The sequence below is a fragment of the Bombus flavifrons genome, chromosome 13 (genome assembly GCF_040668555.2).
Source record: "Bombus flavifrons isolate JBK064 chromosome 13, iyBomFlav1_principal, whole genome shotgun sequence".
NCBI lineage: Eukaryota > Metazoa > Arthropoda > Insecta > Hymenoptera > Apidae > Bombus > Bombus flavifrons.
Window position 1 is genome coordinate 5,555,922 of NC_138454.1, and position 13,372 is coordinate 5,569,293.

The window sequence follows — 13,372 nt, forward strand, 5'->3', positions numbered from 1 at the left end:
ATAATCGTCGTTTCCGTCACAATAACACAATTGCAGCGCATGAGAGTTACGCGTATAGCGATGATATGATTAGAAGCATGATATGAGTTCTGCTCTTGTCTATCGCAGGTCACAGACCGGAGATTCGAAAGTAGTCTTTAAGTAGCGTGTACACATACTGCGATCGGTCACGCACGATCGATATGGCCTCATCCACGATCCGAGCTTCTTTTATTCTTATTATATATATTTTTTTTTCTCTCGTAAAAAAAGCTTTCTGTGTCTCTTTTCTTCTTTTTTTTATTTTTTTTTTTTTAAGGTAGCTCGAGCGTGGACGCGACGAGACGATTCGTGACGCATCAATTTCCTTGAACAGCGGATACGCTAAAACGTGATACAAAAATAGAAAATACTCCCGAGGTTTTCTAATTCGTGCGATTATCGCGACGAATCGTACATGTTGTTCGTTTCATTGGAACGCAATCGTTTTGCACTGTGGAATAGAATGATCTGCCTGATTTTTATTCTGCGATAAACAAGGCGCGATGAAGAAGGATTGAAAAGAGATAGTCGCGTGTTAATATACTTAAATCTTCTACATTATAAAGACGTGAATTAATATATATTATATCGTAATTTAGCTTGCATACCAAACATCCGTTTTTTTTTTTATCATTCTACATACACAAATATCATCATCATCATCATCATCATCATCATTATTATCATCATCATCATTCACACTAAGTTTTAATAGGAGTGACCCCAAATTTGTAGATTCGTCAACTACCTGTTTCTGTTGCGAAGAAGTGGATGAACAGAGCCTCCAAATTCGAGGTACGCAAAAGATATCGTTTTGTTTTTTACTTTTGTTTTGTTATTTCTCTTTCTGTTCCCTCCTTCCCTTGTCCTTCGTTCTTTTCTTTCGAATTTCTCGCATTATTTCCTTCCTCTTTGAAAAAATATCAGGAAACTATCGAGGTATTGAAGAAACGGCAGCGCGTACATACCCGTATCCCAAAAAAATTGTGGTTCATTCTCGTTCCTTTTTCCTTTTATTTATTCGTTCACGAAAATCAGTCGAAAATTTGTTTGCAACAGAGCAGCTGGTTAGATTGTACAAAATCATTCATATAAAAAACGTGTGCGCGCCCTGTTCATAAGGTGTACGGGTGTTTACGCACGTTTGTATATGTTAAAAAGTAGGTCTTTTTACTTTATTCTCCTCCGTGTCCTTTTGTTCCTTCTTATTTTTAATTCCATTTTTTCTTCTCTGCTTTAAGTAGTTAGTACTTTTTTTTTGGCTTGGTAACTATGTAAATTCTAAATTAAATTAAGCCATTAATCGACGGGTTTAGAATCGTTAAAACTAGAGCTTCCTTTTTCTTTCAAACCATAAAAAAAAAAAAAAATAGAAACAAAAGACCTTAGATAATAGTCACAGAGCTGTTAAAAAAAGAGCGAATTCTTTGTCTGATTGTGCGTGAAACGAATGGGAAGCTTCCTCCTGTACAGTGTAAAGAAAAAAAAGAAATAAAGAAATAAAAAGTGCAAGACAATGTAAACCCTAGACAGTAGGTCTTGGCAGTGTTTTTCGAACGACATCAATCTAACAATAAGTAATGCAGCAGACTGTCTATCGAACGACAAATAGGTAATATACATAGTTTTTATATATATATATATATATATTTATATATATTATCATTAGTTTTTTTTCTTTTATTCTGCGTGGCCTACAGCGCCAATGGAAGCATTTTGCTGTCACTCTGCAATGGCATATCGCGCAAACAGATACACACGGTTAAGTTATGTTCCATTTTTTTTTTCTTTAAAAAAATCCTCACTTCTCACTAAGTTAATCGTTTAAGTCTGGCATAACCGATCGTCGGATGGGTCAGTTCAATAAAATCGCAGAATATACAAAATCTTCTTCGTTCCTGTTTCGATATTCCTTCCTCTTGCAAAAACTTATGGACAGTATAAAAAAAGTGGCTTGAATAACTGGCGATAAAACTGTCTCGTCCGACGAAGAATTATCATGTATCTCTTTTTTCTCATCTGGCAGCGTTACGCGTTGTAGGTACGTTGTAAGATTCGTTAAGTCGATAGTCTTTGATACTTGGAGACCGTTTGCTTCTTTTTTTTTCATTTTTTAACAGTAAATTGCGTTAAGTCGTAGAACCATTTATAGTAAGTGTTTTCTTCGTTCACAGCAGGATACCCTTATTGCTTAAAAAATGGCACTGATATTACTGAAATATTTAACGAGTATCGTTGCTGCATATACAAACACCGACTCTCTTTGCTACCCCATATTATCGAGTAAAATACATCTCGCCCTAAACGACTGGCTGGTTCTACAAGATTCGTAAACCTAAAACCTAAAATATCCGCTTACCCGGTCGGAGTAGTAGAATCATTCTCCCTCTTTCTTTCTCTCTTTCTACAGTTTGAATTCGTTACGAAAGGCAACGCGTGATTTGTAATCCCATACACTCCCTAGAAAAATGTATCCCGTGAAATTACAAGACGATCGATGACAAAAAGTGCATCTGTTTTGTTAAAAAATGAAAGTAAAAAGAGGAGAAGAAAAAGGAAAGAAACTCGAGGACGACTTTCCCATCCCTCGTTCCCTCGTCTTTCTCTTCCCTTAAATACGTTATATACCGCGGATAAATAGCGACGAATGAGTATACATGTACATAGATAATATTACAAAGTAAGTAAAAGTGGGCGTGACTTTTGGCGTGAGTTCTCCTGAACAGATCTTTCGTCTTCTCTCGTTTCGTGATACCGATATACATATACATATATATATTGTTCGAATGCCGGGACGAACGAAAGCTTTGTGTTTTCCTTTTTTTTCTTTTTTCGTTTTTTACTTAAGATTGTTGTATATGTTCAGATTACCGCAGTTGTCCATTTTACCGGCAAGCTGAGGTTTCTTCTGATAGTTGGTTTGGTTTTGCGCGTGTATTGGGGAGTCTCCGAGCATCGCTAACATATATTTGCGCGTGGGCGAGTGAACCGTATTTTGTTAGGGTGGTACGTATGGGGGTGGTTTCCTGTACGTCGGGGTGGGTTTAGGGCGATTCTGACGATTGGTATCGCGGTTCGTTGCGAATGGTGGAGGTGGTTGGTACGGTTCCTCGGAATTCTCCTTTGGCAACATCGGCACGTCCGCGCCATCTTCAGCCTTTTGATATTCAGGAGGTGGTAGTGGTGGTTTTTCTTCCTTCAGAATGACGGGAGACTTGTTACCTGCAATAAACGATAAAAATATATAGCTTAGTTAACGCAAGAACAGTGGAAAATCTAGGTATTTAAATAAATGAAAAATTTATACCTGGATCTGGCTTTTCATCCAACTCGTCCTGGAAAATGACGGGTATACCCTTGCTACGGAAACTCTGTCTCTCGTCATCCTGTTCGCTGACGCTCATCTTGCCACTACGCCTTCGTCTGTACAATACGCAGGCAATGATACCCGCTAGGATGAGCATTATAGCGATTATTATAGCCGGCAGGACGAACGTGATAAGATAATCATCGTGGAATGCCCCGACTGAGGTGGAATCGTCCACTGGTGGAACGTGACTGTCAGGCGAATGAACGTCTGTTAATTCGCCAAGGCAGATGCCCATGGGGACCACAGTGATTTGTTTCACAGGGAATTTCGGGCCCATAACGTCCAGAACCTCGTCCGTGACAGATCGACGATCGTTGTCACTCTTTACGAGTACCGAACGCAATCTACTGACTTCTTCGTGGGCACAATACGAGGTAGGCAAGGTTCTGTTGTGCCACGTGATTACCGTGCTACCATTCGATATACTATGTAAAGAGATCGCACTAGTATCTTTATCTTGATACAGATCACGGAGCTTTTCGATGAAATTACGCTTTTGAAGGGCAGAGTGTGCAAATGACTTGTACGGGATGTCCAAGGTCATGGAGAACTCCACCGTATGGTGCATGAAGGGTGCAGAATGAACAACAACCACTAGGCCGTCGGTGGCGCTTGCGCCTATAAGGAATTGACAAAAGTTTTATAAAAATATCCAGTGTCTAAATAGTGGAAGTGGTAAATTTTGCTTACCTTCTTTGTCAGTAACTACTAATTGATATTCCTTTCGTCCAACGTCACTACGCATTGGCACTCCATAAAATTCTTGATTCTTGCTGTCAAATTGCAGCCATTCCTGTGGGGGAATAGGCTTGCGTTCGATGGTCAGTAGAGACATTTGCATATTTCTTGCGGAACCATCTTCTGCATCGTAGAAGGTATCCTAGAATAATAATTTGTATTAGATTTATATTTAAATGAAACAGTGCGTTTCTTCTGTTATGACATAACATACCTCTGGTACTTTAAATACAAGCAACTGTCCAACAGTGGCATTAACAAGGTCCACCTGGTTCCTAGGTACCGGTGGGAAGTTTGATTTAGGCTCTTGCGTAGACACTTTTGGTACTTCTGGACGGGAAATGTCCTCACACTGTCCAATACCCTGGTAGACCACTCGTTTGACTCTAATTTCAGGGAGGAGAACATCCCTCAATGAAGGACTGGGCTCACCGTTTTTATCAATCAGGACCTAAATCACAGATATTTAATAAGATTCTTTTTAATACGCATCTGAAAAAATAACGAGACATTAAAACCATAATTACATGCATCAGATCGTCGATATATTCTTTAGGGCACTCGCTGCTTCTAGGCAAACTATCATTGGTCCAAGTGAAGATTGCTTGGTCGCGATCGATATCAACAGCTCTAACGGTGATATGCCTGGTATCGCTATCTCCATACAATTCGGCTATTCCTCGAATTACCTATAAACCGACAACAATTGAACGCACTAGTATAGGCTCTATTATAACAGATGAATACCTTTAGCTCCCAGTCAACGTCTGTAGGAAACTCAGTGCGCTTATCGATCCTTAAATAAATACTGAATTCATGGTTCACACTGCGACTGAGCTTGTGCTGCTGCACGTGAATGTCGAGTCGATCTGTCACATTTAATCCCTCGCTATCGCCAGCTACCAATTCGTAGGTCCAGGTAGAAATATCGTTCTCCAGTGGCCTGCGCAATAATGATTAATTAAAAAGTAAATTCTTTATATACAGGATATTTCACTGTTGAACACAGTTCACATATAATAAACCACTTTGTAATCGTTTCTTTACAACTAATGCTTACAATCCATAAACCTCCTGCGTCCTTTGATTGAATTGTAGCCAGTGGCTGGGTTTCAACGGTGCACCCTGCAGATACAAACTCAGCTTCAGGTTTCTGGTATCTCCGTCCTCCAGATCGCTGAACGTATTAGCAGGTATAACATAGTTCAACGGTTTTCCAGCCGTAACCGGTATCTTCTTCAGTCTCCTATCTTGTTTGGGCGGGAAGTTGCGAACTCCGTACTCTATGGTTTCCGTGGTAACCCTAGGTGGTTCCGTGGCAGCGCTGGTCGGTGCTGGAGTGGTAGTGGTCGTGGTAGTGGTTGTACTAGCAGTGGTTGGAGCCATGGTAGTAGTAGTGGTGGTAGTGGTGGTGGTTGTAGTTGTAGTGATTGGTGTGGTTCTCATCTGTGTCGTTGTTGTTGTGGGTGTTGTAGTGATATTTGTGACCAGTGCAGTGGTTGTGGTTGTGGTGGTGGTGTTTGCAGGTATTGGTAACAGAGTAATGGGCTGTTTCGTCGAAGACATTGACGATTGTTCCGTCGGCTAAAGGCAGAAAAAGGATGCTTTAATATTAGGGAACAAGTGGTCAAGTCGTCGAATCTCGATGTATGAAGACATCGTGAATAATAAAAAAAAGGGACAAATTAATTATGGTAATTAATGAATGCTGCGAGAAGATCGTGCGAATTATCTTTTCGACCACAATTTCGAGATGCAAATGCAAACAAGAAACCTTGGTTTTGGCCAGTTTCTCATGGACAATGCTCCCTTCCCGTGGAGTTAGCACGCTTGCTTTACTCGTATGAATTATTACTCGGCGCAGCTTACTCTAAAGTGACACGCCTGTGCACGACGCTGTATTAAATTACACTTCTAAGCTGCGCTTAACTTTCCCGCCAGCATCTATGCAGCTTTGTGACAAACGACAATGAGCGAAGGATATCCACGCTACGATCCTCGTCGCGCATCGTTTATAAGGCAGAAGATGGCTTTAGGTGGGCTATGTGATACACAACGACCTATCGTTTGGCATACTAAAGCGACAGACTAACGTGAACGGACTCTACGCGTAGCATGAACTATCGTACAAACGAAAGCTTGAAGCATTGAAGCATTACCTCTTCCGTGGTAACATTAACGGTACCATTGGTGACGTCCGGTTCCGTCCTTTCAACAACAACGGTGGTAGGTGTGGTTCCCATTGTTGTGGTACTAGAATGAGGAACGATTACCGAAGGAGGGATGGTGGTGAGTTCTGGTATAGTGACAGATGAGACGTTTAGAGATTCGGTCTCCGTGTATCTGGTGTTCTTCGTTGTCTCTTCGGTGCTCTCCGATTTCTCCGGTGTCTCGGTCGATGGGACAATGATGGTCGGCATGATGCTTGCTGTTGTTGTATCTGCTATTGTTGTACTCGTTGTTGTGCTAGTTGTTGTATTGGCCGTTGACGAGGGTGGTTGTTGGGTGGTTGTTGTTGTTGTCGAAGTAGTTGAAGTGGTCGTCGTGGTGGTGGTTGTTGGAGTTGTTGATGGTGGTGATGTAAGTTCAGTGGTTGTTGTCTGCGAAATCGTTAGTAGATGCGATGTACGGCACGAAAAACTTGGTTAGTTACATTACGAAGGGAGCGAAGAAGATGTATACAAAAAAAAAGAACTATAAAGAAAGAAAAAATAATATATATATGTGCTCTTCTTTCTCACACACACACACACACACACACACATACACTCAGGCTTTCTTATCCATTTCAACAGAGTTACTTCGCATTACAGCGCTTCCTATACATCGATCGATACCGCCTAAACGGCATAGAAAATGGCATAAGTCGGCATTGAACACGCAGTACCCACAGCTAGACTAAAATATTTTAAGCGCAACGATTCCCTTAAGCGATTGGCGTGGCGAATGAAGGACAGAGACATAAGAATTTTTAACGAAAGCCAGTTATATAGCGATGTTCTTTTGCTATTTTCTTTTTTAACGTTTCTTCTAATTTAAGAGAAGAATCGGTGACAAATTTCAAATTTATCACACGATTCGATTGGCTTCAATCTGATACTTACGGTCGACGTGGTGTCCGTAGTGGTTCTATTCAATGCACTCTCCACTACATTTGGTTGATTCACGATTGGAATCTCCTCCTCATCGATATCCTCTTCGGTCTAAGACACGCATATGTTCCGTTAATTTTCCATAAAACTAAAATATCTCTAATCATTCTCCGTCGTATGAATGCAACTTACATTCCAATCGATAGGTTCTTCTCCATGGTGATGCCTGTGTGGATGTTCGGGCAGATTCGCTCTAGGTGAATTCGTGTCCGGCATGAAAGTTGGCGATACTTGCGAGTCATCGCCATCCTCACCGTCCTCGCCATCCTCACCGTCTTCGTCATCCTCGCTATCGTATTCGATGTCATAATCATCGTAACTTTCGTAGTCCGCGTTACCGTAATGCCCAGAACCGCTTTCCCTTCTGCTTCTCAACAACAAGCTCGACTCCGTCTTGACGCGCCATAGCAGGACCGGAAGTTGCATCACTTCCGCCAGGGTACCATCCTTCGCTTGTTCCCGCAGATGTTTCACCAAATCTGTCTGGTGCCTCCATAAATGACCGTCGCAACCGACCTTTTAATAAAATTCGAACGTGGAATGTTAGCATTAATCGTTGTCAATATCCTTTGATATTCTTTCTTTAAAGAACTGTGAAGTGGTATAGCACAGAAAAAAAGAAATAATAGTCTTTGAATTAGATTCGAATGCGGACCGTTGCAAACTGACAAAAGTAAGAAGACTACGCGGGAAGTGAAAATTTCAATCAAAAGATCTCACCTGCCACTGGACCGCCGTGAGGTGTTTCTCTTTCCGGTGTTTCACGTTTCCTGATCCGCTGAGGATCACGGTAGAATCATCGTTGAAACTTTCCTTGGCGTTTTGCGGATGCATCGAAAACGCGCTCTGAAATTCGAATCGAGGATGAACGAAACGTCACAAATGAATAAAAGAGGCGAATTCTTTTGCCGATAGTAGACAGCGCAAATAACGAGGGAGATGTCGGCGCATCCCGATTTCGATTACGTCGAGCACTCTAATCGCACGGAAAATAGATTTTTGTTCGTCGCGACCCGGCTAGGGCAAAAATTCCACGGGATGCAATTAAATCATCCTCAATGGCTGAAGATTGAATTCACGTAATCGATTTGATTATTCCGATGAAATGAATTTCTCCGACGATGCAATTTCCCGTGATTTAAGCGGCGCGACTCGTTTCGAGATCTCTTGCGACGTTTCCGAAATATTTCCACTTCGATACGCAGAAAGCTATGATTCTGTAAATATAGTTAATCGCGATTATTCGATTTCTTCGATTGGTAGAGTCAAACGACGAAAGTGTACACAGTCGAGTGGACCGTATTATGTACAGAGAAAAATACAGTGGCCGAAGAAAATATTTGGACGGTTACCGCAGACAAATTTTGTACAGGGTGGTTGGTAATTGGTGGTACAAGCGGAAAGGGGGTGATTCTACGTGAAAAAAGAAGTCGAAAATATAGAATAAAAATTTTTCGTTTGAGGCTTTGTTTTCGAGAAAATCGACTTTGAATTTTCGCTCGGTACGCGTGCGGTACGTTATAACGGATCTCACTGTAGATCGTTGTCTCGATGGAAAAATTAAAAAAAAAAAATAATAATAAAAATAAAATTAAAAATTTTTATTCTATATTTTCGACTTCTTTTTTCGCGTAGAATCACCCCCTTTCCGCTTGTACCACTAGTTACCGACCACCCTGTATAAATATTATGATACTTGTTACGATAACAAGATTCATCCACAAAATGGGAACAACCGCGGAGATTGTAAAATGTACGAAAAAACTAAATACGATCTAATCTCTAGCGCGTGGACTATCGCACACTCTGCCGCTCTACCTGTTTTTGCCTCGTGGAAAATACTATCTGCATTCTTCATATTGCACCTAACTGCAGTTTCTCAGCGCGCAGTCATAAAAGCTGCAAATCTCATTCGTTCAAGCGATACCAGGCAATGTAAAATACCGGAGAGAAAAATTGGACGTTGTTGTCTCCAACAGCAGTAAAAATATATTGTAGAGATAATAGCAGGACGGAAGTGAGGAGGGAACAGTCTGACCCGTGCAGAAACATGCGCAACGAACGCAGGTCTACGTATATAAAGAGTAATGTGTTTCTTTGTTTTTCGCGGTGATTAAATTAATTAAGAATTCCCGAGACGCGCGGTGAGAAAAAAATGGCGGCCTGCTCAAAGGCGTCCAATTTATGCTCGACGGAACCTCTTCGCCGAGGATGCTTTAAAACTTGAATATTTTCTGTATTATGTCGAGCTCGCGATGCATCTTCTATTTCACAACGTTGCACTGGCTGCTGTAACGTCATAAAGTTTCTCTTCTCATAAAGAAGCTTCTCCTGGCAAACTTTATCAAATATTCTTCGCCACGAGCGTTACTTCGCGTATTAGGATAGCTCCGCGACTTCTCATATTTGCTCGATTAAAATTTCTGCCTAATTCCGGTTTCTTAATGAATTAGAAAGATCTATAGATCGCTTTCGAGGATTAGCCCAATTTACAGGAAGAAAGAAGTTTGGAATTTTTGATAATCCAACGGTTTGCAGTGATAGAAAGGCAACACTTAAATCCTATGTATCCAAAAATAAAAAAAATCTATCACACTACGGATCAATTGCGAATTTACAGCGCGATTCAGCAAGCAGCTTCATTTCGATCGATTCTGAGTTTCTTCCTGTCGGTTCGCTCGAATTACTGAAAAGTGGTGCTCTTCGGCCTTTTTATCGCAACTTGTCTCCATCTTTTTGATCGTTCGAATCGTCAGCAGAGACGCACGCTCGACGAAATGCGTTGGAATTTCTAGAAATCTGGTCAGAAATTTTGGTTCGTCGGTCGCGTGGAAATCGAGTTTCAATTTTTCCTCGACCTTCTTCTTCTCGATTAAAGCTACGAGGATTGTGCATATACGTGTAACGCTATCGTACCACGTGCAGTCCCAGAAATCCTGCGAGGTTCTCGATGGTGTTGACTCGCGTGACCGGCGAGAGGTTGTCGAACCTGGCATCCAGCAGTATCGTCAGCAGCGTCTGTTCCTCCCCTTCGTTGCAGTGTGTCTAAAATCAGAGAGACGTCCCATTTCAGTTGGCTGACTGGAGGCAGAAGCGAACGGTGTCAGTGTGCGAAATGCGAGGAATTAAGGCCGACCATCCAAACGATACTCAGCCGCGATGACGCACAATACGCAGGACTATCAATTGGCATCAATCAACAACGTCTACCAGACTAATTTCTCGGCGAGATTTAAACGTGGCGTACCGATGCAATCGCACGACGTGCGGCGATCTTTAGCTCCACCGCTGCGCGCGAGTAGAACAAATTCCACCCTTCTATCCCGGGTTCTTTCGATTCAGAAAATTTGTCTAGAAGATCGCTTGGATTTTTCTTGCCGTCTCGTAGGAGTTTTATTAGATTTCACTATCTTCTTCATGGGATGCGTTATATGGTAGAACGAAATAAAATGGTCAAGGGTGAGGTATAATTGATAAGGGTTGATAATTCTTATCAGTAGCGGAGAATTAATTTAGAGCAGAATGGATTGTGTTTGTGCGAGATAATGTAACGAATGGACTGCGGATTTTCACGCAAATTCGCGTTTTTACGAACACGATAAAAAAGAGAGGGTGAAAAAATAGAAGCCAAGGTAGAGATTTGCGTGTTTTAACCGCTTAGTGTTATAAATAAAATATACAATATGATTTGCCGAGCACGTCGCACAAGGTTGCTGTTTCTCTGGTAAAAATCGAATAATTGGAAACGGCAGGCAAACGGTAGCAAATGGAATTTCCCGTTTGCAAGCGGCCAGGGTCGAGAGATCGCGCACGTACGCGTGCGTCGAGGGGTGAAATCCAGTTTACCCGATTAATTAATCGACGCTAAACGGTTCAAAAATGGCGATGTTTCCGTGGACGTGAGTGATCCAGGTAAGCGGCCACAGTCTCGTAGCGAAGGATAAACGTGATAATTTCGTCGAACGATTTAACGAGCACGGCATTGCGACCAATTAATTATCTAGATACCGAAAATCGGCTGGATCCGATTAAAACGATCGACGCGTCGCGCAAAAGTCAAACCCCGATATGCTTGTTGCTCGATCGGCCGACGAAACCGATTAACGTGCTAATTGATTTACCGCTTCATTAACAGCTTCGGCTGGACGCGCCGAGTTTAGCAACAAACGAGCGTGCTCTGGCCAACCTGAATGATCTGCTCGTTCACTCAAATGGATAATAGGTTTAAAGAAACGTGAGTTTTGTAACACTGGAAATATCAGAGTTTCTTTTCCTTCGTCGTTCTTACAGACACATTTTTCTTCTACTCGACTAAACTTAAGAACGATCTATTATTATTTTAGACAAGGCATTGGAAAATGATGTTTAGAAAATAGGAATTTTTACGGATTCAAGATGATCTGATTAATCGTTCTAAGGTGAAACGATCAAGCACCGAAGATTTTTACAAAATACAGTTCTATACAATGAGATTTGAAGATATTAGGTTGTCCGAAAAGTGTCTTTCTTTTGCAAATATGTCTTTTACAACAGTGCAGCTTCATACACATGTGAAACCAAGTCTGTGAAATGTCGCGGTGTTTATCTCAACAGAACAAAATGCATCGTACGTAATCCGACAAAATAATAGAAAACAAAAAACCTTGTGCGTCTATTATTTCCTCATAAAACGAAAGGAACTTTTCGAACAAGCTAATACAAATGTTCCGAAGCAGCGAATTTACCTGTTAGGATAATTTCCAATTAGAGTTTGATATACTGTTCGATCGATATCGTTGGATCCTAAAAGTTTCATTTGTTTCCACGATTTTACTTCTCTTCGCTGACTCGACTACGACTCAGACGTAATTATGTTCGATCGGTTTTCAACGAGATCTTTCGTATTTGAAAAAAGAATAACAGTTACTGTTCAAAACGAAACGATTCACACGGTTAGCGGAAAAAGTTAGCAAGTTGGCCAACAGGTTGCGAGATCCTACGATTAATTCTGATAGTGGCAGGCTAGTAGTACCTGTTGTTCGGCCAGGAGCTAGTTGAATCGTTGCCAATAGAACGCTTTCATCGTTAACGATAGGGCCTGGCAACGGTGCTCGAGAACTTTTGCTCAAATATAAGGAACTCACCTTTCCGTCTCTGTGCTTCAATTCCTCGTGCTTCTCCGGCACCACTTGCACGACGAACAGGTCCTTCGTTTCACTTACATCGTGCTTTGGCATCACTTTTACGCTTAAAACGCGTCTGCCCACGTCTTTCTTGGTCGGGACGCCCATCAGAGTCGACGCCGCATCGTCCCAATACAACCATCGTAGCAGTTTTCCGTTAGGGTCGAACAACTGTTTTTACAACATATAAAAATTGCTTAATGTACCTGTTTCTTTCTTAATCGTTTGATATTAACATATTATTGACCGAGGTAACTCGTGTTTTCATGGCCAAACGTTGCCGACTGGCCACGAGTAAACTCGCGATTCGCTTCTAAGACCCGATAAGTTTCGTCCTTTGTTGTAAATAAAATTTCAACGATGACGGAACGTACCCATGAAGAATCTTTCAATGAATTATAAGCTGTTTTATCTGATATTTTATCTGATTGTCCAAGTGAAATATTAAATTTGACTAATAAATAAAATTGATGTTGAAAGTTGTGGATCTTAATCGTGGACATAAAAGTAAAGGAACAGTTAGATTACACTTAGAAATTATATCAAAATAGTTTCAGATTTATTTGACACTTTGACTGCCACGTTGGGTGATATATGACCCGTCACGGTTTCTCCTGTGACGCCACGGTGGTCATTGGTGACCGGAGCTCTTTAACTTCTTACAATTGCAAAAATTGAATGGAAATTGACAGTCAGGGCATTTTGAATATAACCGATAAATAGAAGATACTTTGAAACAAAAAGTGCCCCATTGAACGATTAAATATTTTTATTAGAACATCAATAAAAAAAATGAGAACAAATCTTGCATCGGTGCACTGTGTTTGCATCCATATCTTCGAGGGCTAATCTACGAATATTATTATAAACACACCTTAGAAAATAATCCTAAATGCTGCTTTGTAATCATGTAATTGAAGTTAGAAGTG

At 41.1% G+C, this 13,372-nt stretch overlaps 1 protein-coding gene across 5 annotated transcripts in view; it reads right to left on the reverse strand.

Moving 5' to 3' along the window:
* Positions 1–265: 265 nt before the first annotated feature.
* Positions 266–13,372, reverse strand: part of LOC138186424 (dystroglycan 1) — a 109,409-nt gene continuing 96,302 nt past the window's right edge. For 4 of the 5 annotated variants that reach the window (XM_069126304.1, XM_069126302.1, XM_069126303.1 and 1 more), the window contains 13 exons: positions 12,405–12,614; positions 10,198–10,326; positions 8,002–8,127; positions 7,414–7,797; positions 7,234–7,332; positions 6,289–6,729; positions 5,190–5,713; positions 4,877–5,072; positions 4,657–4,818; positions 4,344–4,580; positions 4,082–4,271; positions 3,329–4,009; positions 266–3,243 (listed from right to left, as the gene is read on the reverse strand). In XM_069126304.1, the coding sequence (XP_068982405.1) occupies positions 3,020–3,243; positions 3,329–4,009; positions 4,082–4,271; positions 4,344–4,580; positions 4,657–4,818; positions 4,877–5,072; positions 5,190–5,713; positions 6,289–6,729; positions 7,234–7,332; positions 7,414–7,797; positions 8,002–8,127; positions 10,198–10,326; positions 12,405–12,614 (3,603 nt within the window). In that variant the 3' untranslated portion in view covers positions 266–3,019. The remainder of the gene's footprint in view (positions 3,244–3,328; positions 4,010–4,081; positions 4,272–4,343; positions 4,581–4,656; positions 4,819–4,876; positions 5,073–5,189; positions 5,714–6,288; positions 6,730–7,233; positions 7,333–7,413; positions 7,798–8,001; positions 8,128–10,197; positions 10,327–12,404; positions 12,615–13,372) is intronic. The other variant, XM_069126306.1, reaches the window with a different exon arrangement.